Source organism: Bombus affinis, unplaced genomic scaffold, assembly GCF_024516045.1.
Source record: "Bombus affinis isolate iyBomAffi1 unplaced genomic scaffold, iyBomAffi1.2 ctg00000075.1, whole genome shotgun sequence".
Lineage (NCBI taxonomy): Eukaryota > Metazoa > Arthropoda > Insecta > Hymenoptera > Apidae > Bombus > Bombus affinis.
This window is the reverse complement of record NW_026108825.1, coordinates 67,750-93,340: the sequence shown is the minus strand read 5'-3', so window position 1 is coordinate 93,340 and position 25,591 is coordinate 67,750. Positions and strand designations below refer to the sequence as shown.

The following is a 25,591-nucleotide window of genomic DNA, read 5'->3' as shown; positions in this document are numbered from 1 at the left end:
TTCACGCTGGGATTCGCTCGAACGCCGCTATCTTTCCCGGTTGACGCGAAATCTCATTCGAAGATGGAAGAACCTTCAACCGTGTGGAACAGCAGTTGTATTTTCGAGCTATCGCGGGGTGACGCAATCGCGAGGAAACACGTCAACGGGAGTCGTAAATTCCCGTTACGATCCTAATGATCGACGCCGCGAGTAGATCGATCCCCTGATTTCCGTTAAGATAATAGGGGTGGTTGAATTAATATAACTCCGTGATTGGTAGGGTTATGATCATATTTTTCTCCAACAGCTTCGTTTAATCACACACAATAGTAACGTCGTTGAGTCTGAAGATTGCCTGGATCTTGCTCAGATTCTGACTGCCAATCTGAGAGAGGAAGGCTCGTGGGTCGTAGTAGATGTGGCGATTGATCAGATCCAACTTTGACTGAATCGAATCAACAGGATCAACCGAAAGATTGAATGAGGAGACGTCGACTGCTTGACTCCGACTGTTTGACTTGGGTGGCTTGCACTGACGACTGACTCGAACGACTGACTGATTCGTACTACTCGAACGACTAACTCGTACTACTACGAACGACTGACTCGTACGTCTACCTGTGTCAATGACGATGGAGGTTTTGAACGAAGTAAGCTGATTCGTTGTTCGTACTTTCCGTTATGAACATGAGGACACAGATCCCCGTTACCATTAGCTAAGACGTTAACGGTTGAAGTTGGGATATGGAAGCATCCTAACGGCATGACTCGTGGGAAAACCCAGATGTTTCTAATCTCTAAATGCCTGATTTTCCTTGTCATATAATTAACAATTTTTCCCGTCATAACTACCAGCTTACTCCGTAATATTTAAGAACGTTCAATAAACCTAAGGACCTTTTAAGTACCCGCTATAAACCGAAAATGCTTGCAGGATTCAAGGTTTCTGCAAGCTAATGAGAATCGGTTTATGGTGGGCCTTAGTTTTATTGAGGGTTCTCTAATGACGTTTGGGTCTGGACGGTCAGACATTAAAGTACGTCGCGCGGACCTCTTCACGCGACGTAACATCCTCCCCCCGTTGAGAGGATCCCGATCAAAAGTCCATGGATGGTATCAGGGGGAACTTTCGTCTGCGTTCTCCGCTGTTCGTGGTTGTCCGGGTTCCTCCGATTCCGGTTGACAGGGTAGTGGAATCAATCGTTTGACGCCGCGATCCAGGATGCTCGTCGCTGTCTTCACCGTGGCTGTCCGTATAATTCCGTCGGCTCCTGGGTGGACCTTAATGACGCGGCCCAAGGGCCAATGCATAGGTGGAACGTTGTCTTCTCGGAGAATTACGATTGTGCCCTCACGAATGCCATGTTTGCCCTTGTACCATTTGCTACGGCTGGTTAATTCGTTGAGATATTCTCGGTGCCATCGACTCCAAAATTCCTGCTTAAGCTGATGGATACGTTGCCAGTTAGATAAGTGGCTTGGTTGGATTGTCCTAAGATCTCGTTCCCGAATGTTGGTAAATGTGTCGCCTAACAAAAAATGTCCGGGAGTGAGGACTGGGAGATCGTTAGGATCTGTTGAGATGGGAGTAAGTGGACGGGAATTCAACATCGCTTCGATCTCAATAACCAGAGTATTGAGATGCTCGAAGGTCAAGAGTTCCGTGTCAACGGTGCGAATAAGATGCCGTTTAAATGATTTCACCGCGGCTTCCCATAAACCGCCAAAATGTGGTGAATTCGGAGGGTTGAATGACCACTGTATCTGCCGATCGGTGAGGAAGGTCTGCACCCTTTCTTGATGGTCGTCGGATTGTAATAGGAGGTGAAGTTCTTTCAACTCCCTGTTTGCTCCGACGAAGTTAGTTCCGTTGTCCGAAAGGATGGTCGCACAATGTCCTCTCCGAGAGATAAACCGGCGGAGCGCGGCAAGGAATGCGTCGGTTGTCAGATCGCTCACTAATTCGATATGAACGGTTTTGGTAGCCAGGCATATGAATATGGCGACGTACACCTTTACCCTTCGGCGATTACGATCCCTTCTCTCCTTGACATAGAACGGGCCGCAATAATCAACCCCGATGTTCGTAAAGGGCCGCGACTCGGTGATCCGTGACTCCGGCAGGTCTCCCATCAGATATTCTACTGATGGTGGATTGGCTCGGCAACAACGGACGCAGTTCTTGATGGTGCGCCATACTTGGCTTCGGCCGTCGACAGGCCAATAACGTTGTCTAATAGCGTATAGTGTGGCCTGGGTTCCGGAATGATGGTTGCGTCGATGCTCCTGGTCGATAATGAGCTCAGTCACTGATGATTTTGGCAGAATGATCGGATGCCTTTGGTGGAAGGGCATCTGTGAGTTAGTGAGTCATCCTCCGACTCGTATTATCCCTTCATTGTCGAGGAAAGGATTTAGGCGTTGGAGTTTCCCTCCCACGGACGTGGTCCGATCTTTTTGTAGTGAGCGAATCTCCTTCGAAAAATGGATGTTTTGTAGGAGTCTAAGCAATCTATTTTCTGCCGAAATGAGCTCATCTACTGTTAGAGATACTGCCCGGCTTTGCTTGTGTCTCCATCGAAAGCAGCGAGCGACGACTCTGGTTAGTTTTGACCATGACGAGTATTTTTCTAATATCGTATGGTCGACTGGGTTCGCTGCCAGGCAGGGTGACCTCTTTTGCTCAGGAATTTCGCCCGACGTAGTTGGGTTCCATGTTGGCCAATGCTCTTCGTTTTGCTGGAGCCATTCTGGTCCATTTTTCCAAATGGACGGGCGCAGGAACTCCTTGGGCGTCTGACCTCGTGAGATGAGGTCCGCTGGGTTGTCGGCGGTGGGTACATGACGCCAATCGGAGAGGTTAGTCTTGAGTTGGATCTCGGCTACTCGTTTCGCCACAAATGTTTTTAACATATGCGGCGAGGTTTTGATCCACTGGAGCACGATGGTGGAATCAGTCCAGTATACGATCCGAGAGATCTCGATCGTCAGGGCCTTCTGGATTGATGCGATCAGGGTAGCCAGACGGAGTGCTCCGCTCAGTTCGAGTCGTGGGATCGTCTGTGTTTTGAGCGGAGCGACCTTTGACTTCGCGGTGAGTAGATGGGATTGGATGGAGCCGTCGGAACTAATGGTGCGGAGATAGACGCAGGCTCCGTAAGCCTTCTCGCTGGCATCGCAAAACCCGTGGAGTTCCATCCTAGTCGCTGCTGGTATTACAGCTTTTCGTGGAAACCGGACGTTGTTTATCAACGCTAATTGGGTGTAGTACCGGCTCCATTCCGTATGCAAATCCGCGGGAAGTGATTCATCCCAGTTGATCTTTAATGACCATATATGTTGCAAAATAATCTTTGCTCGAATTATCACTGGAGCTAGCAATCCTAATGGATCATAAATTCTGGCGATCACCGAACTTATTGATCGCTTTGTAACGCGTGGGAGATCAGCTAGGGTATCGACCGAATAGAGGATTGAATCAACTTGGGACTCCCAAAAAACCCCGAGGGTTTTTAGGGTCTGAGACTCACCTAATTGTAGCTTCCGGCATTTGTCTTGTTCGGATAGCCCCTTCAGTACGTCCGAATCGTTGGACGCCCATCCTCTAATATTGAAGCCGCCTGATTGCAGAAGGTCGGTGAGCTCCTTCCGAATCGACAGTACCTCTTCCTTCGTATCAGCTCCGGTGAGGGCGTCGTCTACGTAGAAGTCTCGCTTTAATACCAGTGATGCTCGCGGGAATTGGTGTCCCTCGTCGTCTGCCAATTGTTTGAGACACCGTATGGCCAAGTATGGAGCGGCTGACAACCCAAACGTCACGGTGTTAAGTTGATAGGAGTCGATCTCACCGTCGGAATTGCGCCACAGAATTTGTTGATATTTCCTATCTTCTGGGCGTATCAATATCTGGCGATACATTTTTTCAATATCGCCAGTTAGAACATACTGGTGAGACCGGAATCTAAGTAGGATGTCGAATAGATCCTCCTGCAACTTTGGTCCGGTGAGCAAAGTATCGTTTAGCAATACTCCAGTGTTGCTTGCCGCTGATCCATCGAACACAACCCGGAGCTTAGTGGTGTCGCTTGATTCCTTGATCACGCTGTGATGTGGCAGATAATACTCGTGATTAGCGAGGTGACCAGGGTCGATCTTCGTCGCGTGACCCAAGTCTATGTACTCTTGGATCACATTACTGTACGCGATTTCGTATGAGTTATCGCGTTGGAATCGGCGGTGGAGTGATGCGAGTCGTCTCATCGCTAGTGCCTTGGTTGATCCAAGGGATGGGAGCTGGCTGTGAAATGGAAGGGCGACAATGTATCGTCCTTCGCTGGTGCGTCGGACGTGATCTCGGAAGTGTTTTTCGCATCGTCGCTCTGCCTCTGAGAGATGTTGAATCGGGGGTCCTTCGTCGATTTCCCGAAACCGCGCGAGATCAGCTTGCAGAGCCGTTGTGGAGGCGTGGAATGCATTTGTCGCGATTTGGTAAGTTGGACTCCCCCCGATTACCCAGCCGAATCGGGTTTTCTGTAAACGCAGTTCCGGCTCGTCTGGTCGCGTCAGATTAATCTGTCCGACGCACATCGAAGCAAGTGTCGTACCTGAACTCAGTAAGACATCGATCGGACCTGGCACATGAAATCGTGGATCGGCCAGATTGATATTCTTTGGTATTTCCAATGTCGAGCGATCGATGTGTTGACTTGGGATCAGGGTCGAGATAGCCGGAATGACGAGGAACGTTATTGTACGTTCATAGCTGCCGTCGGTTGACGTGATCGTAGCCGTTATGTATCGCCTTGCCGTCGTCGTTAAAGTATCGAGAACCCCAATTGGGACCGAACACTTCTTTTGTTTTATTCCAAGGGAATCGGCTAGTCTTCTAGTAATGAAGTTCATGCTGGATCCAGTATCGAGCAACGCACGGCAACGAATAGGTTGCCGTTTGTCGGTCAGCATGTTAACTTGTGCTGTAATTACTAGGTCATTGCACAATAATTTGGGATCTGATGGTCGGGTTTGATCGGTCCTTGTTGGGGTTCGGCGTGCCTGGCGTCAATTGTGTGTCTGTCTCGGACTGGTTGATGGACTTGAAGTCCGTGAAGTCCTTGGGTTGTGCTTCCTTGCGACCTTCCGAGTCTTTGACGGGGATGTCGATGATCTCCTGCTGGAAGGGGAGGAACCTTGATCTGAATTGGAGGAAGTCGACCTTACCTTTTGCCTGTCCCGATGTAGCATTGTATGATGGCGACCTCCACACACCCTACAAGACCCGGCATGACAATCCCGAGTTGTGTGTCCCGCACTCAGGCAGTTCAGACACAGGAGTGCACTTTTGACCTCCTTCAAGCGTTCACTGACGCTTTTGGCTCTGAAGGCGTCGCAATGCCAAATGGAGTGTTGGCCCTTGCAAGAATGGCAGGAATTCTTGACCCGGGATGCGGTGAATGTCTGTCCTCGTGTCTTACGCTGTCGGATTCTTTTGGATTGGTCCGGTGTTTTAATTTGTTTGATATCGGAAGGTGAGATGCCTGTGAGCGCTAGATTCTCGAGGTAATCTAGCAAATCGGTGTATTGAGGCACCTCCTTGTTGGTCAAGGTTAGCTCCCATTGTTGCCTGACGTAATCGGGTAGTTTGGAGCTGATGAGATTAAGAATGAGGCTATTCGGATGTACGGTTTGTCCCAAACTGCTTAGTGCGTCGAGGTTCTGTCTTACGACATTGGCCAAGTCTCTTAGGGCCATTGGAGAACAATGCGTCAGCTTTGAGTAGTCAATGATTGCAAATCCATGGCATGACACGATGCGTCGCGGACAATCGTACCTCTGCTTGAGAAGGCTCAGCGCCTTCGGATAGTTCTCCTCATGGAAAACTAGAGAATTCACACAACTCGCGGCTTCCCCTACTAAGGAAGCCCGCACATAATGGAATTTTTGTAAGGTGGTTAGGTGAGAGTTCATGTCGATAGTCGAGTTGAATGTGTTAAAAAATGCGTTCCAATTTTCGAATTTCCCGTCGAATGCTGGTAGCCGCATTTCTGGTAAATGCATTTTCGCTTCGGGAAAATCGGTGCCCTTTGATGGCGGCGGGATTGAAGATGGCTTTCCTTCCCGGAGATGCTGTATTCTCTCGTCCAGGGAACTGTACTGTTCCGACGCTACGCGTTCCTGAACGATATCCTCGTCCTCGATGTCGTCCAACTCGTCCTGGAGTGATAGGAATCGTTTCCACCCGGTTTTGAGTAGGGCTTGAGATGATCTCAAATATGCAAGATCTTGCATGCCTGACTGTTCGTATCTATCGATGCGGTCCCTTATAGTCGTTAACGTGCCTTCGAACAATTTATCACGTCGTTTCCTCAAGTTGTTGATCTTAGCTGGGGTCGGCATGATTCGGGATGTGGATCGACTTGAAATCTTCTTAAATTGATTACTCAGTTACGTCGGGACGCTGCCTGGTTGCGTGCCTCGACCAGTGTGTATATCTTTTGAAGGTGTTGCTCCTGACGTCGCTGACCTTAATGGAGTGATACACTTCCGCTGTTGGATTCAAAGGGAACACGTGGCACTGTGTGTGGACACTTACTTGACACTGGCACGTGATCCGGCTCGAAGGACCATGTATTTTCGAGCTATCGCGGGGAGACGCAATCGCGAGGAAACACGTCAACGGGAGTCGTAAATTCCCGTTACGATTCTAATGATCGACGCCGCGAGTAGATCGATCCCCTGATTTCCGTTAAGATAATAGGGGTGGTTGAATTAATATAACTCCGTGATTGGTAGGGTTATGATTATATTTTTCTCCAACAGCTTCGTTTAATCACACACAATAGTAACGTCGTTGAGTCTGAAGATTGCCTGGATCTTGCTCAGATTCTGACTGCCAATCTGAGAGAGGAAGGCTCGTGGGTCGTAGTAGATGTGGCGATTGATCAGATCCAACTTTGACTGAATCGAATCAACAGGATCAACCGAAAGACTGAATGAGGAGACGTCGACTGCTTGACTCCGACTGTTTGACTTGGGTGGCTTGCACTGACGACTGACTCGAACGACTGACTGATTCGTACTACTCGAACGACTAACTCGTACTACTACGAACGACTGACTCGTACGTCTACCTGTGTCAATGACGATGGAGGTTTTGAACGAAGTAAGCTGATTCGTTGTTCGTACTTTCCGTTATGAACATGAGGACACAGATCCCCGTTACCATTAGCTAAGACGTTAACGGTTGAAGTTGGGATATGGAAGCATCCTAACGGCATGACTCGTGGGAAAACCCAGATGTTTCTAATCTCTAAATGCCTGATTTTCCCTGTCATATAATTAACAATTTTTCCCGTCATAACTACCAGCTTACTCCGTAATATTTAAGAACGTTCAATAAACCTAAGGACCTTTTAAGTACCCGCTATAAACCGAAAATGCTTGCAGGATTCAAGGTTTCTGCAAGCTAATGAGAATCGGTTTATGGTGGGCCTTAGTTTTATTGAGGGTTCTCTAATGACGTTTGGGTCTGGACGGTCAGACATTAAAGTACGTCGCGCGGACCTTTTCACGCGACGTAACAGCAGTCAAGCAGTGTATCAACGGAATGCTAAATCAAAGCTTTCGAAAGTGACTCTTATCGGTATAGTCACAATTTACGATAATGTGTTACGCACAGACAATATAAAAATTTGTCTCGAATGAAATACGTTCTTCATTAGAAAACAATTTAATAGATAGACTCACGAAAATTCCCACCTGGAACTCGTGAACTGTTTTTCAAAATACACTTAACATTCTTGTATGTTTCTAGTATTTTTCCAATTCATCGTGATATCATTCTTCGCGAATTCATATTGCTCGCATTCTAAAAAAACACTTACCAAAATCCTTACATCTGCAAGGAAACGTGCAATCGAAACGTGTAAATCTCAGCTCTCGCTCATTTTATGATCGCTCTATATTTTTATTCGTGGTGTACGTATACGCGTGAACCTTGAAGCGAGATACAGTTTGGCCAAACGAATTTGACGAGACGCGTCTGGAAAAGGAAAAATAATTTAATAAAAACCGGTTGACTATAAACCCTTTTATAACACGGTTTCGATCACAAGCTGGCCAGATTGGATATCACGTTACAATGGTATTTATTCCCGATGATGACCCGTTACGACGACCGGATCCATACGCGACAAGACAGAGCTAGCACCTCGTAAATCGAAGCCCAAGACATTTAGGATCATATTAAATGAGGCTAAGTGCGATAGCGGCCGTGATAGGATTAAACAAGATATATACAGTGGCCTGGCTATCTAAAGCTTGTGTATAATGTGTGTCCACATTTTTCATGAATTAATACATAATAAAGCGGAGAGACCACTTAGCGTCTCGTAATTTTGGCAAAAGTACATCGTAAACACTGACGAAATATGATTGCATAAAGAACAGAACCTGCTAATTTCGAAAAAAGTTTCGTGTACGTTTTGAGTGGAATTTCAAAACTTTAAGAATGTAATATAGTAGGAAACAACAATAACGAGGACAAAGAATATTTTTTCCAAGCCACTTTTACGTGGAAAAATAAATTTCGATCGTTATTCGATGGTTAAGTATTCGACAATCTGGCGAGCTGTAAGTATTCGCATTAAAAATAACGAGATGAAACTCCAGGAATACGAAGGTACGGGAATGCGTGAAGAAAACGTTCGTTTAATCAATTTACTAGCGTCCATGGCAGCTGTTACTAAAAGCCTGTTGTTCAATCTAGCAACGTGAATGGAAATTACAATTTAAAACGGGTAAAATACTTCTGGACAATCTCTTCCTTTCTCTTTTTCTTTCTTTCCCTTTCTCTCTATCTTTCAACTCACGGCTGCAGTTAATAAAATTCTGCATAGATACAGTTTCTCTGGTTGATGTGATTCACGCTTGGAAATATCGATTTCGTTCGTTCGAGAATATAGCAGTCTTTTTCGTGCGTAAATTGAACTAGGAAGTTTCGTGGACGGTGCTACGTACGTTGGTGGAATATCATTGGCGTCATTAAGCTTCGACTATCGATTTTCAAGTTGGTTGGCGTTGCGACGTCATTCCCCGGGGCATAAAAATTTCGCTTTATCGATTAATACAATCGCGCCTATTTGTTTTAGAAGAGGAACTAATAGAGAATTTTTATTTTTCGAGCTTTTTCTACATTGCAATTTAACTTTGTTACGGTTTAAATTTTGGATAATTGAATTTTATTTTAGCTTCAACCGAGAAAAAAGAACTTTCAACTATATGGAAAAATTATTATAGTATATTGAAACGGGGGCGCGCTTATTGATAATAATTCCTCTCTCACTTTCGATAAATTTTCTAATAATAGAGAAATATAGTTTGGGCGAAGAGCCCTCAAAATAACAGAGCAGAATTCATTTTTGTCGAATGATGGAATATTCGAATCCTTACACACAGAAGAACGGAAAAGTTGTGGATTTAGAATTATCACGATCGTCATGAGGCACACGAGTTAACTTTCAATTAAATAAGCAAACATAGAACTCGATTGGGAAAATAATTTACATCGTTGGTATTAATTCGTCGAATTGATATTTTCAATCTTTCCGGTATCACCTGTACGCAAGTTAATTTCCATGGAAATCTTCACAGCACCACATTTCCTGGATATTTTGATAATTAATTGCTCGTGTATCATTTAAAAAGGCACGTGTAGAATGCGTTGCACGGTACCACGCATGTTACCTAACAAGTTTTAATAAAACCCGGTGAAAATCGATTAATTACTGCGGCGGAAAATTCTGAAAACATTGCATTGCACCGCTCTACTTCGTTTCATGGTTCTCCATACAGGCACAAATGAAATAATCAAACTACGATTCTTTCCAATACCAGCGAAACGATGCACGTGCGTCCCGCTGATGTAACAATACATTGTTATTTCGCAGAGGTTTTCTTATTACGTGGTTCTTTTATACCAGATACAATACCCGCGAGTTGTAAAATTATTTCAAAGACGCGAGTTATGAAAATTGAATTGGATTGTACGTGGTTGGTATGGATGAGAGCAGATTGCGAGAAAAAACTCGGATTTCCTATCAAGAACCGCACAAGATTAGCAACGTTTTAACGACTTCCGATGATGGATTTCGATTTCGTAGAAGAAGAATCGTGAAATCGCATGGGGGCTACTAATTGGGGCGTTGGCAAAATAATCATGCATCGGACACATGGTCGAATCGAAGCAACGTTATTCGTTTCATTTGCACTTGCTAAATTTGTAAATAATTGCTAGTTGCGGACAACCGGTCAAATCGATTAGTAAAATCCTTGATTCCTTTCTTCCTGTTAAAATAGTTAAAAATAGTACTGTTTTAAATATTATATTAAGTGTAAACGCGCGAAGTAAACGGTCAGTAACCATGGAGATTGGAAACATGAATAGAGATGAAACAGAAAAGAAATAGTCTTATTTTTCCAGCGACTGTATAATTCCAAATCATCAGAGAAGATTACACTTTTCAATCAATATTCGATTAAAAGAGAGTTCATTTTGAAGACTTATTCACAATCGAGTTTATTGCTCGCCGCATTATTGTTCTTGTCGAGTAAAATAAAAGTAAATAAGATGCGGAAGAACGCGATGCGGAAGCAATTTTCTTCCATACAGAATAATTTAGCAACCTAATGCTATTAGCCAATTGACAAGCTGCAAATTGTACATGTATTTTTTACAATTTCACAGTTTTACGCGATATAAGATAATTGCATAACATGCAATTTCCAAAATTTACATTTAAAATTATAATTTATTATTATCGATCACTTGTAAAGTATCATTAGTTCAATCGTGCAAGGTGGACAGTTCCTATTACCCAAACTAATAAAAAGAAATAGAGAGGATTAGCTGGTGAACCTTTTTCATTGGAACTGCTCGATTATCCGAAATCCCATGGTCCCTACTCGGACAAGTGAGATTCCACTGCATTACCTATCTTTATAGTCGGACGATATGCGTGTGCAACAAAATTTCCTATCTGTGGTCGGCAGAATATATGAAGATAAGAGCAGCATGGGAGAACCGAGATTATTTTACAGACTCGGTTTCTATGAAATTGCAGTATAAGAAAGAAAAGGAGAAGGTAATCCAGTCTTCGAGTATTTACAGTCTTCGTGTGTCCACTCTCCCTTGGGTACAAAGAATCCTCTGTTTCATTGCTAAACGGCACTGTCAGCGCTTTTGTCCTCCGTCTGACTAATATCGGTTTCTACTACTAATCTCATCCAGCTTCGCCGATATCCATTGTACTGGAACTATCCTTTGAACTAGTCCCCTGAATTCTGATCTCTTGTTATTCATCGTATTAGGATAATTGTAATAAATGGGTAAAATGATTACAGTGTGTATCAAATTTAACAAATTGAATTCTTCCGTCATCATCTGAGAGAACTGTGATCGCCATATCACTTGGAACGTTTCAAAACTCTGAACTCGTGCAAGTTTTTCTGGAGCTTAATAATTCTGTCGAATGAATGGTGCTTCTTTGACCGGACTGATTATAATTACGGTGGCACAGCTGGTTTTAATATTCTATATTTTAATTCGCTTATTTGGAGCTTGATTGAAGAAAAACTCCGGAAATTCTGGGATTTCGAATACAATTGTTTCAATTTGTCATCAGGTAACCTATTTATATCTCTCGGATACGTAATTCAAAATTGTAATATAAAATAATTTTTATTCAAACGACTGTAGCTTCTTTTTTTAATCGCGAGTAAAAAAGACGAGACTGGCCTGTAAAATTATTTCTCAATGATTTTATGGCACAAAATCGTTGACACAGACGTTTTATATGTATCTTAAAAGATTATATATTTAAGGATAAAAATGTTGAGTAATTCGTGACAACACAACGTCCGAATATTTTGAATATTATATCGAAAAAAGAGAGGTTTACGGGAAATTGAGAAAGATGTTGGTCCTTTTAAACTGAAAAATATCACGATATTTGGCCGTCAAGCGTCAACGCCGTTCATCGCACGCAAGTGCAATTTTTTCAATCCATCAATCCTTTCTCGATTGACGCGTTCACTGTAAAGCTAGATGATAAAATGGAGTTCCGAGGACGTTAAACAAACTTAATCCCAGTAAGACGATGATATCTTCTCGAAAGAATCACAAAAGACACGGAGATACTGCCGTTAAAAAAAACAATTTGGTTTGAGGAAATATGTCGATAGGCTTAAAGTTGAACTAACCTAAGCTTCTTAACCCCTCTTACGAGCTTGACTATGCTACACCATAACGAGTAGAAGGATTAGTTAGGTTTGCTCGACTTTTTCTTTGTATTCGTCGGACAACGAACTAGTATGTAATATGTAATATATATAGAAACATCTTGGCAGTATGTTTTTCGAGAAATCGAATAAGCCGCCCCAATAATTCTGTCTGGTTATCCCTCAGCAAATATCATTTCTATCGTCGATAAATTAATTTTAAACGTCTCATTTTCTCAACCAGTTTATCAAAATTTGATGGACATCATTGACATTGTAGAATCTTTAAGCGAAAATAGAAAGCTCGAAACATAATGAAACGTGTGGGAGAATGGCATATTGAATTAAATTTCTTATTACAGTGGTATTTACGTACCTTTAACAATGGACGAGGGAAACGCGAGCGAAATGAGTTTACGGTTTAGCATCGTGACGGGGGTAAATTAAAAACGCCATCTCTACATCCGAGGAAGTTACATTACAACAAAAGTTACAAGCAAATTCTACGCTTTCTGGCTTAATTAATACATTCTAGATTGTACAAAGAGCTAACTAGAAAGTCACGTGAATACGGAACACTGGTTTTTCGTTTAATTAAAGCGTCTCGAAAAGCTCGTTCGAAGAATCGAGTTAAGTGTTAAGAACTCGGATTAAATAGTTAATGACACAGTTTAATCAATTGTTATTTACTTTGTGAACACGAACGTTTTGATAACAAGCGGCTTGTTAGTTGATATTTAACGAATCTAGAAATGCATTTTAATTTGTAGTACATGTGTCACATCTCGGCAGTGCCTTAAACATTCTTTCCAAACAAGATTTCTTTGAATTCGAAAAATCGTTACTTTCACTAAAACTCTACCGTTATATTAAAGCGTTTCCTTTTGATCATCAAGTAGCGTAAAAGTTAGAAAATCACCAAAAAAGCATTTATCATATTTTTCCTATGCAACATTTAACAAACTTCGTTCGGAATATATATGTAATATCGTGGACAAAAGGCCTAAGATATCGGCCGAACCGTAAACAAAGTCGCGAAAGCCGCGGCATCGTCGGGTACATCAATGCGGTCCTTTCAAGTGGATAGTTTCGCGGAAAGGGGCTGCGTGACCCTGGTCACGGGCGTTTCGGGACACGTGTCCGATAGGACGAGAAAAGACACAGAAACGCTAAAGGCAGTGTTAGTTGAGAAGCCGGAGAGAACGGATGCAAAAAGCGTGCAGTTTGAGTGAGAAGCGAGAGCGAGCGAGTGTAGAAGCCGGAGAGTGTGAATCGGGAAGTCGAAAGCCGCGTATGAAAATAAGACGTACGACAGCATTGTAATCATTTCGTTGCTTCGAATATTATTTATTAAATCAAAACATCATTACCCATAATAATCCATCATTACCCAACATAAAGACCCATTTAGATACTACATATATGTATCGTTATATAGTCCACAACTATTGTTTACTAAATTATTAACCGTAAAAATAAATTTCTCGCGATTACTGAAAGAACAGTTTTAGATAAGAAACTGAATCATCAGCGATGTTTGCGTAATTAGTGTGACGGTAAGGTTGACTTTCGTCTTTCTTGAGGGTGGCCCCCATAAAAATATCGAACTGAAACCTCCGGTAGTCTTAAAGCTATTTTCACCAGGCTATGAGTAAACATCGAGCGGGAGGATCGTAAAGTTGAGAAAGTGGCTGCTTTTGACCGTCGGCGGCGTTGATCCACCCTCTATAACTGCCAATAGAGGGTTGCGCATTGCCACCAGTGTACGTTCTGTTGTTTAGACTGCGGTATTATTCCAGAGAACATTTATGTGGTTAGTACGCCACAAAATTTAGATATTCGGCGCAGTACCGAGATTGCATGTCAATATGACGTTTCAATATCTCCATTAAGTAATTAAATGAAGCCTGCCGGCGAAATATAAATTAACATCTTTAATAGGCAATATACGCTATTGTACGGAACCATTTGAATTGCCATGTGCACTTGCGGTAATGGTATACCAATTTTTCCAAAATGTATAAATTAATGGCAAATCAATGACTAGAGACGGTGATTAGTGTGTTCTCGTGAAATTGGAAGATTATAAACGCAAATAATCTGTTAACGAGGATCGCGTATAGAATTAGATGAAACTCGTATTAAAGGAATCAGGATGAAAAAATATATAATACAAAGAAATGAACCAAAGTTGAAATTAATCAATATTCTTTAAAAAATGCGTCGTTGTAAATTTACGAAATTTGTCTACGAAGAATTATGAATTGATCGCTTGGCTCTTCTGATAGTTCTGACGTTATAGAAATAAAAAATAATCTTCTTCTCAGATAAAGTACACTATCACGTTGACGTACTTCCGGATTTTGGATAATTCTGCTGGAAACAGCGTTAATAATCTTCGCGTGAGTTTAGAAGTACCTCCTTTATCTGACTCGTAGTTTACGAGCGGTTTGAAGATAAAGAACTTTTTAAAGTATGTTTTATTGCATTAATCGCTTGAAAACCATGCTGATGAACTCCGTAAATTGAAAAGCAGAGAAAAATAACGATATTACGTACATTTTTTAAACTTCAACTATGTAATTGTCTATACCAGCAGCTTTGATAAATAAACTTAAGGATATCAGTCAGTTGACTAATTGTAAAATTGCAAATGATTGCGCGAGAAAGCTGAGATAATAAAATTGAAATGCTTTACTTTACTGAAATCATAGCAAATCTTTTGATCGTAATTTTTATGGACGAATTGCATCCTAATTGACCGAACGTTTGAACATTTTTAAGCTTTTATTATTTTAAGGTATATTAAAATACATTAGATGGAGATGATCGGACAAAAGGTATTTTACACGATTCGATCAAATAGTTGCATTAGTATTCATCGTCAATATCCGCCAGTAAAAGCGACACGAAATCATAGTGAATCCTTTAGTAAGACGTGTCCCAAGATCCGTCGCGTTCCTTTGCTCTTTCAAAGTTTATTTCCTGGTGGATCTCCGTCGTGTTCGTTTGAGAAACGTGCCTCAGCTTTCGATAAAATAAAGGCGGGGAACCGTGCGGATAGTTCCTTAGGAAATTGAAGAGAGTACCGACTGTTCCTGGCAATCTCTAAACATTCCCTTGACTACTAAACATTCCCTAATCCGTTTCCTACTTCCAAAGAAGAATAAAAACTTCGAACAAAACGAACTGTTGTTTGAGAAAGAAAGAGTGTAATACTCCAATTACCCACCTATAAAACCCTACTTTGGGCTACTGAAACAAAGAGGATGAATAAAAAGAACAAAGCAGCGTAAGGAAAACAAAGCACGTATTGTTTCGAACTGACAAATAAAATCCAACGCTGCGCGCCGGTGTGATGAATTGGTGCTCTTGAAGCTTAAATACCGAACAGTTTGGAATTTATTTGATAGGTACATTCGTGTCATTTACATTTCATCTATTGTAGAGGATACCAAACTTCGAGCGTCCAATATTTGTTCCCACCGCGGAACACCGTATTCTGCATATTTCAATCGTGTTACGGTAGCGAGTTAGAGAGAACCAGAGAACTCCTGGCCTCTTCAAGATGTTCGATACACCGATACAACGGAACGAGATATTCAATTATAGGAAGAACACTTGGTGCACGATTGTAGAACAAGATTGAAGCGTGGTGGCCGATTATTTTCGTGAAAACAACCTACCGTTTGTTCCAAGTGTTCGTTCCAAGTATTCGTTCCAACTGTTCCTTCTGAACGTTCCTTCCCCTCATTCGTGCGAAACGTTTGTCCCAAAGTGTTGGTTCGAAAGGTTCGTCCTACACCCGACAGATCCATTTTTCGTCGTTGATATCATGCCGTCTCATCGATGAAGTCTCTCGTCCATCTGATGTAACATAATTAATATTCTTTTTATACTTCTATTTCTTGATCTCAATTTTCATCAATTCTGATATTTATATTATTATTGTATCACTTGTTATTCGATTCCATGTACACTGCAAATGATTTTACGATACAGACTGAGATTTTGAGTAGAGTTCTTAGCGTACGTCATCTATTAATTCACTTTCAATCCTTTCAACAGAGTTTAGATAAGAAAACAGCCAAAGAGAGATTAAAAGATAATCGGAGATATAAAATAAGAATATAAAAATAGTACTTTGTCTTAATAATTATATTTACACTTAATCTTCCAAATTGCGAAGCAGCTACAAGAATATCGCCATTATCGCTAGACCGTCGGCAAATTTTTAAAATCCTCTAACAGAGAACTCTATACCGTTCTGTTTGTCCCGCATCTCGAACACTGTTCTCTCAACATAGAATTCTTCGTTTTGTTGTTTCTAAAATTGGCGACTCCGCTGCAGCAATTTTTTAAAACTACGATTTACTTTTAACGTCTCTCGGGTTGTTTACGTTGGAACCGCATAGATTCATTGCCAATGCTACTACATTTTTTTTTATTTATTCGAATATTTACAATCAATTCTCGTTGAGAATTTTCAGTAACTTAGTTTGGCGTGATACAATGACATGGATTATAATAGTTTTATATTGTTGGTTCTAGTAGAAACTAAGGATTTAATCTAGAGGGTATTTTCTTTTTAGTCTGCGGATCTGGTCCGTCGTGTCCAGTAGTTGGGTGACTAGTGGGTTGTGGTGGTTGTTGACTCTTGTGTTATATCTGCTTCTGAACTTGTGTATTTCATATTTGACTGTAGGTATCTTGAGGTCACGGTGGATTGATTCGTTGGTAACATACCGGGGTGCATTTAATAGGGATCTTAGCGTTTTCGATTGGAAGCGTTGGAGTATTTCAATGTTGGAATTACTTGCTGTTCCCCATAGTTGGATTCCGTAGGTCCAGACAGGTTTTATTACGGCCTTGTAGAGGGTTATTTTGTTCTGTATGTTTAGTTTGGAGCGTCGGCCCGTGAGCCAATAGAGTTTTCTTAGTTTTTCCCTTAATTGCTTTGATTTCTCTGAGATATGTTTTTTCCAAGTTAGCCTCCTGTCCAGGGTCATGCCCAGGTATTTTACGGAGTCCTTGCTTGGGATTATTGTGTTGTTAATGGTGACCTGGGGGCAGGTTTGTTTTCGGAGCGTGAAGGTTACATGAGAGAATTTTTTTCGTTTATTTTGAAGCCCCATTTTTGGAACCACTTTTCCATGGTGTCGAGACTTCGCTGGAGAGTGGATGAGGCAATTGCCGGGTCTGCGTGGGTAGCTAATAGTGCTGTGTCGTCGGCAAATGTTGCTATTGTTACCTCGTTTGATATAGGTAAGTCAGCAGTGTAGATGGAGAACAGTAGGGGTCCGAGGACACTACCTTGGAGTATGCCGGATTCTATTGAGAATGTTGCGGAAGAGGCGCCTAGGCATTTAACTATGAATTGTCTGTTGGTTAGGTAGGATTTTAAGATGGAGTAGTATGGATGGGGTAGGATCTTTTTGATCTTGTAGAGTAGCCCTCCATGCCATACTTTGTCGAATGCCTGTTGGATGTCTAAGAATACCGCTGAACAGTATTTTTTCTTTTCAAGGGTTTGGCTGATCATGTGGGTTATGCGGTGAATTTGCTCTACTGTTGAGTGTTGTTTTCGGAAGCCGAATTGGTGGTCAGGGAGTGTTTTCAATTCTTCTAGGAGTGGAAGGAGACGATTCGTGAGCATCCTCTCGAATAGTTTAGACAGGGTAGGTAAAAGACTGATTGGGCGATAAGAGGTGGTTTCATATATTGGTTTACCGGGTTTAGGGACGAGGGTGATTAGTGAGATTTTCCAAGCCTTGGGAAAGTGTTGAAGGCGGAGGATAGCGTTAAAGATTGATGCGACGAGTGCAATCCCTTTTATGGGAAGTTCCTTGATTGCTTTATTTCCTATTAGGTCGTGACCTGCTGCTTTCTTGGGGTTTAGGCGACTGATTGCTTCTATGATCTCTGCAGAAGTGAAGGGTTGAATAGGAGGGGACATTTGGAAGGGAGTGTGCAGGTATTCGGTGACGTCCGTTGCAGCTACGGAGGAATGGGGTTGGAATACTTCAGTCAGGTGTTTGGCGAATAGGTTGGCTTTTTCTATAGGGCTACGCGCCCATCCACCCTGCGGGCGGCGGATTGGAGGTATTATTTGTGGGGGGCGCGTGAGTTTCCTGGAGGCCTTCCATAGTGAGTAGTTGGAGTCGGCTGTGGGGGACAAGCTGGCGAGATATTTGTGTAAACAGTCATTATTGTAGTTTTTTATGGTTTTGGAATTTTATAGTTGCGTTGTTTAGTTTGCGTTTGTCCTCCGGTGTTCTATGGGTCTGCCATACTCTTCTTAGTCTACGTTTTTCTGCTATTTTTTTTAATATGTACTGGGGATATTCGTGTTTGCTGATGGACGTTATTGCCGGTGTGGAGAAGCGGATAGCGTTTATTATGCTCGTGTTTAGGTATTCCGTGGCTGCTTCTATTTCTTCATTGGTTTTTAGTGAAGTTGAGGCTGAAGTTGTGTGTGTGAAGACTTCTCTAAAGAGCTGCCAGTTGGTGTGTTGGTTATGAATGGAGCCATTAGGTGTATTCTCGATGATAGTTGAACTGATTGTTACTATCACGGGGGAATGGTCAGAGGAGAGATCAGCCGAGGAATTGATTTGGACGTGTCTTGACGAGATATTTTTAGTTATGAGGAAATCAAGGAGATCGGGTATTTTGTTTGTGTCGGTGGGCCAGTGTGTGGGTTCGTATGTGGTAAGGTAGTTGAGGTTGTTGGTTATTATGCTGTTGAGGAGGTTTTTGCCTCTTATTGTAACCAGTCTGCTACCCCATTGGGTGTGTTTTGCGTTGTAGTCTCCTCCGGCTATGAATCTGTTGCCCAGGGTGTCAAGGAAGTAGTCGAAGTCTTCTTTGGCGATGGAGTGTCTGGGAGGGCAGTATACAGCTGAAGTGGTGATTGTACCATGACAGTCTTCTATTGCTACGTTTGTTGCTTGGAGGTAGTCTTTCTGGAATGGTTGAAGTTCGTAGTGCTTGATGTTTGACTTGATTATGATTCCGGTGCTGCCGTGAGCCTTTCCGCTGGGGTGTTGGGTGTGGTAGAAGTTGTAGCCGTGTATTTTAAGGTAGTTTTTGTCGGTGAAGTGGGTTTCGGATATGAGCATCACATCGATTTGCTGTTGTTTTAAGAATAGTTCTAGTTCAGATTTGTGCTGAGCTAGACCGTTGGCGTTCCACAGAGCTATTCGCATTGGTTTTATTTTGCTTCTGTGCTTATGAATTTGTCCATGAAGAGTGTGAGTAGTGACAGCAAGTTGTTAATTTGCTCAGTTTGCTTCTCGATAAGTTTTTCGAGTCTGGTAAAGTTGTCTGTGCTTTGTGGGGTGGGAATTCTATTTTCTGTGTGTACACTGTGTGTTTTCGAGTTGTATACGTTTCCTTGCGTTGCCTGCGCATAGGATACTGTTGGTGTGGTGAGTTTTTGGGGTTTAGGTTCTTGTATGTTTATGTCCTTGGATCTCAGTTTTGGATACTTTATATTATGTAGCGATTTGTAGGCTGAGCATCCTTTGTAGTTCGCAGGATGCTCTCCTTGACAGTGGATACACTTGGCGGGGGTTTCCGGGGATTTAGTGCATTGGTCAGTGGGGTGATTACCTGCACATTTTACGCACCGGAAGTTGTGATTGCAGTATTTCTGTGTGTGGCCGTACCTTTGGCACCTTTTGCATTGTACTATCTCTTTCTTTACAAGAGGTGGTTCGAACTTAACTATAGAGTTCATCAGCTGGTTGATGTTGTAGATTTCTTTGTTATTTTGTTTTTGTTTTATATCGATGAAAAATAAGGATAGTGGGTTTTTTGTGATTCTATGCCTAATGTTGCTGATGTTAGTTACTTCGTGGCCGTGATTTGACAGTTCGCACTTTAGTTCGTCTAGATCGACTGAGTGATGGATGTTGCGTAGCACCACTCGAAGTGGTCTTTCTTGTTTGAGCTGGTATGTGTGTTTAGCGTTTTATGTTTTTACTTTCTATAGGCGTCTGGGTGGGTCGGCAGTATTTTCACGTAGTTGTTGTTAATCTTTAACTTGTAGTCCTCTTTGCTGATGTCTTTTTCGATAGTCTTAATCATTGACTGTATGTCGATTACGTCGTTAATGAATATCGGTGGGGGAGGGGGAATTCTTTGAGTATGGAGATTATTTACCTTTTCGGTTGTAATCATGGAGTCTTCCGTGGACTCCAGTATTGAGAATCTATTGTAGGTGGTCACTTGGCTGGCTGATGGTTTGGTTTGACTCTTGTTTACATTTGTCTTGGTCGGTTCGAGCTTTCGTTTTTTCGTGTGATGGTCGTTTACCAGGATAAATGTGTTGCCCTCTTGCCACGAGGGAGGAAAAATGGCGGTGTTATAATTTAGCTCCAGGGAGCCTGATGGAAATGATAGAGCCATCATCGAGCTAGTTAATTCAGTGTGAAAGAACTAGTCGAGAGGCTGTTAACCCCTGGCTAGGTTAGTTGGATTCGCTTTCGACAGATGGGCGTCACGTGGAGTTTTGTGAACTTCACAGAGCACTGGACCACACGTCTGCACGTCTCGGCACTCAGCAGCAACTGGATGGTCACGTGCTGCTTTGGGGACTTTGCCGGGCACTGGACACACGTCTGCACGCCTTGGCACTCACGAACGAACTGGCTTTCTAATTCTAGAAGTATTTTCGGCCGGTTTTTAGAAAGGGTCCTTGGGTTTATTATGTGCTCTTAAGAATTACGGAGAAAGCGGGTAGTAGCCTAACGAAAAAAAGCGGAGATATATCTAACGGAAAATCTGAGTTTCCCTATAAACAATGTCGCCTAGGACCCAAGTTGGTAGGAGGTTTCTTCCTCCCCTCTTCCTTCCTAATATTGGTCCCAACCAATCGACATCGCGGATTATTGCCCTCACTTTCTAACTAAAAATGTAAGCAACGAATCCGCGTTCTTCGTTCATAAGGGCACACCCATACCGAGCTTTCCTCCGTATTCACATTAGAATAAAACTTCAGAGTTTGATCGTCTCTCACGGTGCCTAGGGTTCCTGCATTTCCTACAACTCTCACCGTTCCTACCTCTCTAAGAGTTTGATCGTCTCTCGGCGGTGCCTAGAGTTCCTGCATTTCCTACAACTCTCACCGTTCCTACCTCTCTAAGAGTTCCAACGTCTCTCACGGTGCCTAGAGTTCCTACATTCCTTATAATTCTCACCGTTCCTATATCTCTCAGAGTTTCCTACCACTCTTAAAGTGCCTACACGGTCTAAAGCTCCTATAGCTCTAACTCTCTCATCTAAGAATAATCCTTCTCTTCGTTACCTGTATCTCAAACAACGGCGTTACTACTTTGTGTGATTGTATAAAGTCTTGGAAATATATATTTTTTATAACTCTGTGAATCACAGTGTTATACCACAACAACTACCCCTATTATCCTAACCGAAATACGGGGATCGAACTATTTGTGGTGTCGATTATTCTAATCGTAGCGGGAATTTACGACTCCCGTTGACGCGTATTCTAACGACCGCGTCTCCCCGCGATAGCTCGAAAAGACACAATGTCTCTATACAAATTAAAATGATACTATTTGCTCCGCGCGTTAAGAGTTATGCATAGTTACGAAGGAAACAATTCCGCGGTCAAATAGAACGGTGATGGAGAGAATCCTAGTGGGGGCAAAAAGTGGTGTTTAACGAAATTTGACGCGCTCCACGTGGAATTTCGGAATCAAAGTGACATGGTATGTACACGATACGACCTATCGGGTGCGATGATGCCATTTTCATGCTACAATCGATGCAATCAAGAGCATTTAAGTTGACCAGAGCGTCGTTGGAATACCAAACGATTCCGTTACCTTATGCCAACCACTATCCGTTAAATCGCAAACATCGATTCGTAGTATTCTAGTCGAAATGGGACGGACATTATGCAATTCACTCACAGAATTTTTCGAGGTATTTGGTTTTTAGCAATCTTCATGTAGTTTCCGATTTTTTTAGAGAAATTCTTGATATTTTGTTTCTTTTATTGCCATTGGTTAATTCGTAATAGATAGTTCACCTGACCAGGAATTTACGATATCACAACATTGTCGCACTTTGCGCACAATCACCGTTATTCCCGATATATGGTAACTGATGTCCTCTCAGAGAGTCGGGAATGGTATTCTAACAGAAATTCTGTGTCTGCGCCGTTCTAGTCGTAATTCGACGAAAGTATGCATTTCAAAACAACAAATCTCATGAAAGAACATATACTGCTAGAACATATAATAATGTGAACACATGAAAGAACATATAAGTATATACTATATGACCTCATTCGTCGTAATCGTCGAATTTATTTAAAATAATAAAGTAAGGTACAGCCTATGAGCCCTAAGTTGTTGATACAATGTGTAAAAATATTCCATAAATGTTCGTTACGAAATTCGGCAGATCGCTCGTTGATACTCGTAGGTATTCGAAGATACTTTACTCTTTCGGTTGCCTCGGTTTATTTATACTGGTCGGGGCGGAATTCGGAAGATTCAAAATCGTCTTTGTTCGAAGAAGCGGCAACATTTTTATGCTCCGAGTGTATTTACTTGTATCCTTACGATCCTGATACTCCGAGGCAAAATAACAATAGGATTTGAATTGCCCTCTGACTCATATGCCGCAACAAATTTTTATAGTTTGTGCTCATGTATAGGTACTTATGAACTATCTAAAATATATAATAAGCTGAAGTACTGTAGGGAAGTAATTTACAGTGTTACTAGGTTTGGTTACATATTTCAATATCGTTCACGCCATTGCAAAAGCTAGTATGACCCTGCGTCGGCGTATATGCACACGGGGAGGTGATGGACGAGGCGAGGATGATAGCTTCCCGCGAAGTAGCGCCTGGCCCTGACGGAGTCCCGTGACGGGTATGAGGGGAGATGATGCGGGTCATGGCACCTAGACTGCGACTCCTATTTACATCGTGTTCGAGGGCGGGTGCCAACTCTCGGATATGGCGAACAGCGAGGCTGGTATTGCTTCAGAAGGAGGGACGACCAGCCCTTGTATCGTCCGGTATGCCTATAGGATGAAGTGTGCAATTTCTTCCAAAGAATCATTGCCACGAATCTGGAGGCGCACATGTCAGAGTGTATGGCACGGTTGGCACAAAAGCCGGTACGGCTTTCGGCGGTGCCACTCGATGTGGAGGGTGTCACGACCGGCTCAGTTCAAAACCGGAGACAAAGATGTGGCGGCACTCGGCAAAAATATATATCGCCGAAGCGAAGTTCCTATTGAACCATCAATATCCCAACGGTGCTTCTGCCGAATGTTCGAGATGAAAGCTTGCGTGACAACAGTCGCGGACACCGAACAATATCGAGGATTGTGGGGATATTGAGGGATGACAAACGTAAGATAACCGAATGCGCTCGAAAGTCGAGATGTAAGAGACAGTTTTGAAAAGTCACGTCTATAGCTCGGGAGTAAATTGTGAACCAAGTGTTACATAAAAAATAAAGTTTTTTTTTTATTTTTCATCTTAAATTTCTTTTTTCATTTTTTTCTCATTTTACGTGACAGGGTATGCGGTTGCCCGGCATGTGGTTGGACATAAGCGGGTAGGACGTCGAGGTAGGCCTTCAGATAAAGTATCTGAGCCTCGCCATTGACAGTCAATCGACGTTCGCGCTGCACTTCAGGCTCGTGGTTCTCAAAGCGTCTAAGGTAGCCAACGCCTTATGGGACCTGCTGCCGAATGTCGGCCTGGCAGTAGTAGAAGTATAAATTGTAATATAAGATCCTGGGATAAATAATTGCAAACGCTTATCACGAATTTAATATACGCTCGTTAGATATGAACAATACAAACGATAGGTATCAGCAGATACGTTGATCTGATATATTTAAGCCTGAATATGCAAAACTCCAACTGCGGTGGATTTGACAGGGTCCGGTGTTGACAGAGCGGATTACCGGCTGATGTGCACTGTATTTTGCAGCAAATATGCAGTCTATGGCGTACCAATTTGTCGGCATATGTGCTATGGAAGCCGAGATACGTTAGGTTGAATATTTAAGCCTGAATAAGTTAAAATGCAATTATCAACTCTGTAAATATGAAACCGGAATTTTTGTATAGAAAATACTGTTGGGAATATGATACATTTACACTGTACATGTGAATGTGTGTGTAAGCGTCAGAGGACGTCCGGGTCTTGGTTGAGACAAAAGACAAGAGCCAGTCGTTAGAAGTATCTGGAAGAGTCGGTTGACAACAAGCGTGCGTGCGAGTAGGATTTTGAGGTCTTAAGAGTATAAGATATATGTATAACAGTTGTGTGCTAAATAAAGGGAATTATTTGTATTTCCGAATCCATTCTATATCTTTTCAAATACACGTTTATTGTATGAATATGATTAAAAATATTTTATTCGAAGTATTGCCTATCGCTAGCTATACATTCTTCCCACCTGTCTGGCAAGTGGTGGATGCCACGCCAAAAAAACTGTCGCTCTTTTGAAGCAAACCAGTCATCGAGCCATTTTCGTACATTTTCGTAAGAAGTGAAATGATGGTCTGAAAGTGCGTGTCCCATCGATGCAAATAAATCGGACGGAGCCAAGTTTGGTGAATAAGCCGCGTGCGAAAGCATTTCCCAACTGAACGCACCAATCGTTTCCTTGACCGGTTTTGCTATATGCGATGGTGCATTATCACGAAGCAATATTACTTTGTGTTGCCTTTTTTAATATTCTGGTCGTTTTTCAGGCAAAGCTTGATTGAAATCGATCATTCGTTGTCGGTAGCGCTCATTATTACGGTTTTGCCAGGTTTTAACAGCTCATGATAGATCACACCACTCTGATCTCACCAAACACAGAGCATTGTTCTCCGTCCATAGCGATATGGTTTTGTAGTCGATGTCGGTGGTTCGCCTGGAGCTACCCATGATCTTTTACGCTTAGGATTCTCAAAATAGATCCACTTTTCATCGCCAGTCACAATTCGGCGGAGAAATGACTTTCTTTTGTATCTGGCGAGCAGCATTTCGCAAGTGGATTTTCGGTTTTCCTGCTGTCTTTCATTCAGTTCATGTGGAACCTATTTTCCCACCTTCTGGATCTTTCAAATGGCTTTCAAACGTATGGAGACGGCTTCTCGTGTCACGTTTAATTGATCAGCGAATTGTTGTTGCGTATGGGGGTCATCCTCATCCAGCAATGCTTGCAATTCGCTGTTTCGAAACTTTTTCGGTGGTCTTCCACGTTCTTCGTTCCTCACGTCAAAATTGCCACTTCTGAAATTTTTAAACCACTCAAAGCACTGTGATTTACCAAGAGCATGCTC

The 25,591-nt window shown here is 42.4% G+C and overlaps 2 protein-coding genes and 1 long non-coding RNA gene across 3 annotated transcripts; all 3 read right to left on the bottom strand.

The window, feature by feature from the left end:
* Nucleotides 1-1,098: 1,098 nt before the first annotated feature.
* Nucleotides 1,099-2,337, bottom strand: LOC126927158 (uncharacterized). The gene has a single exon (XM_050743472.1). The coding sequence runs from the start codon at nucleotides 2,335-2,337 to the stop codon at nucleotides 1,099-1,101; it is 1,239 nt and encodes a 412-aa protein (XP_050599429.1).
* A 15-nt stretch (nucleotides 2,338-2,352) lies between these two features.
* On the bottom strand, nucleotides 2,353-4,944 carry LOC126927157 (uncharacterized). Its single transcript, XM_050743470.1, has one exon. It carries the CDS (start codon nucleotides 4,942-4,944, stop codon nucleotides 2,353-2,355), a length of 2,592 nt encoding a protein of 863 aa, XP_050599427.1.
* An 8,637-nt stretch (nucleotides 4,945-13,581) lies between these two features.
* On the bottom strand, nucleotides 13,582-16,689 carry LOC126927148 (uncharacterized). The gene is made up of 2 exons (XR_007715220.1): nucleotides 15,942-16,689; nucleotides 13,582-14,037 (listed from the first exon to the last, which is right to left on the bottom strand). It is a non-coding gene; the product is annotated as an uncharacterized LOC126927148 (long non-coding RNA).
* Between the last annotated feature and the right edge of the window lie 8,902 nt (nucleotides 16,690-25,591).

Coding starts and splice junctions, on each gene's coding strand:
- LOC126927158 (XM_050743472.1), bottom strand. CDS start 2,337: ATGCCCTTCCACCAAAGGCATCCGATCATTCTGCCAAAATCATCAGTG.
- LOC126927157 (XM_050743470.1), bottom strand. CDS start 4,944: ATGCTGACCGACAAACGGCAACCTATTCGTTGCCGTGCGTTGCTCGAT.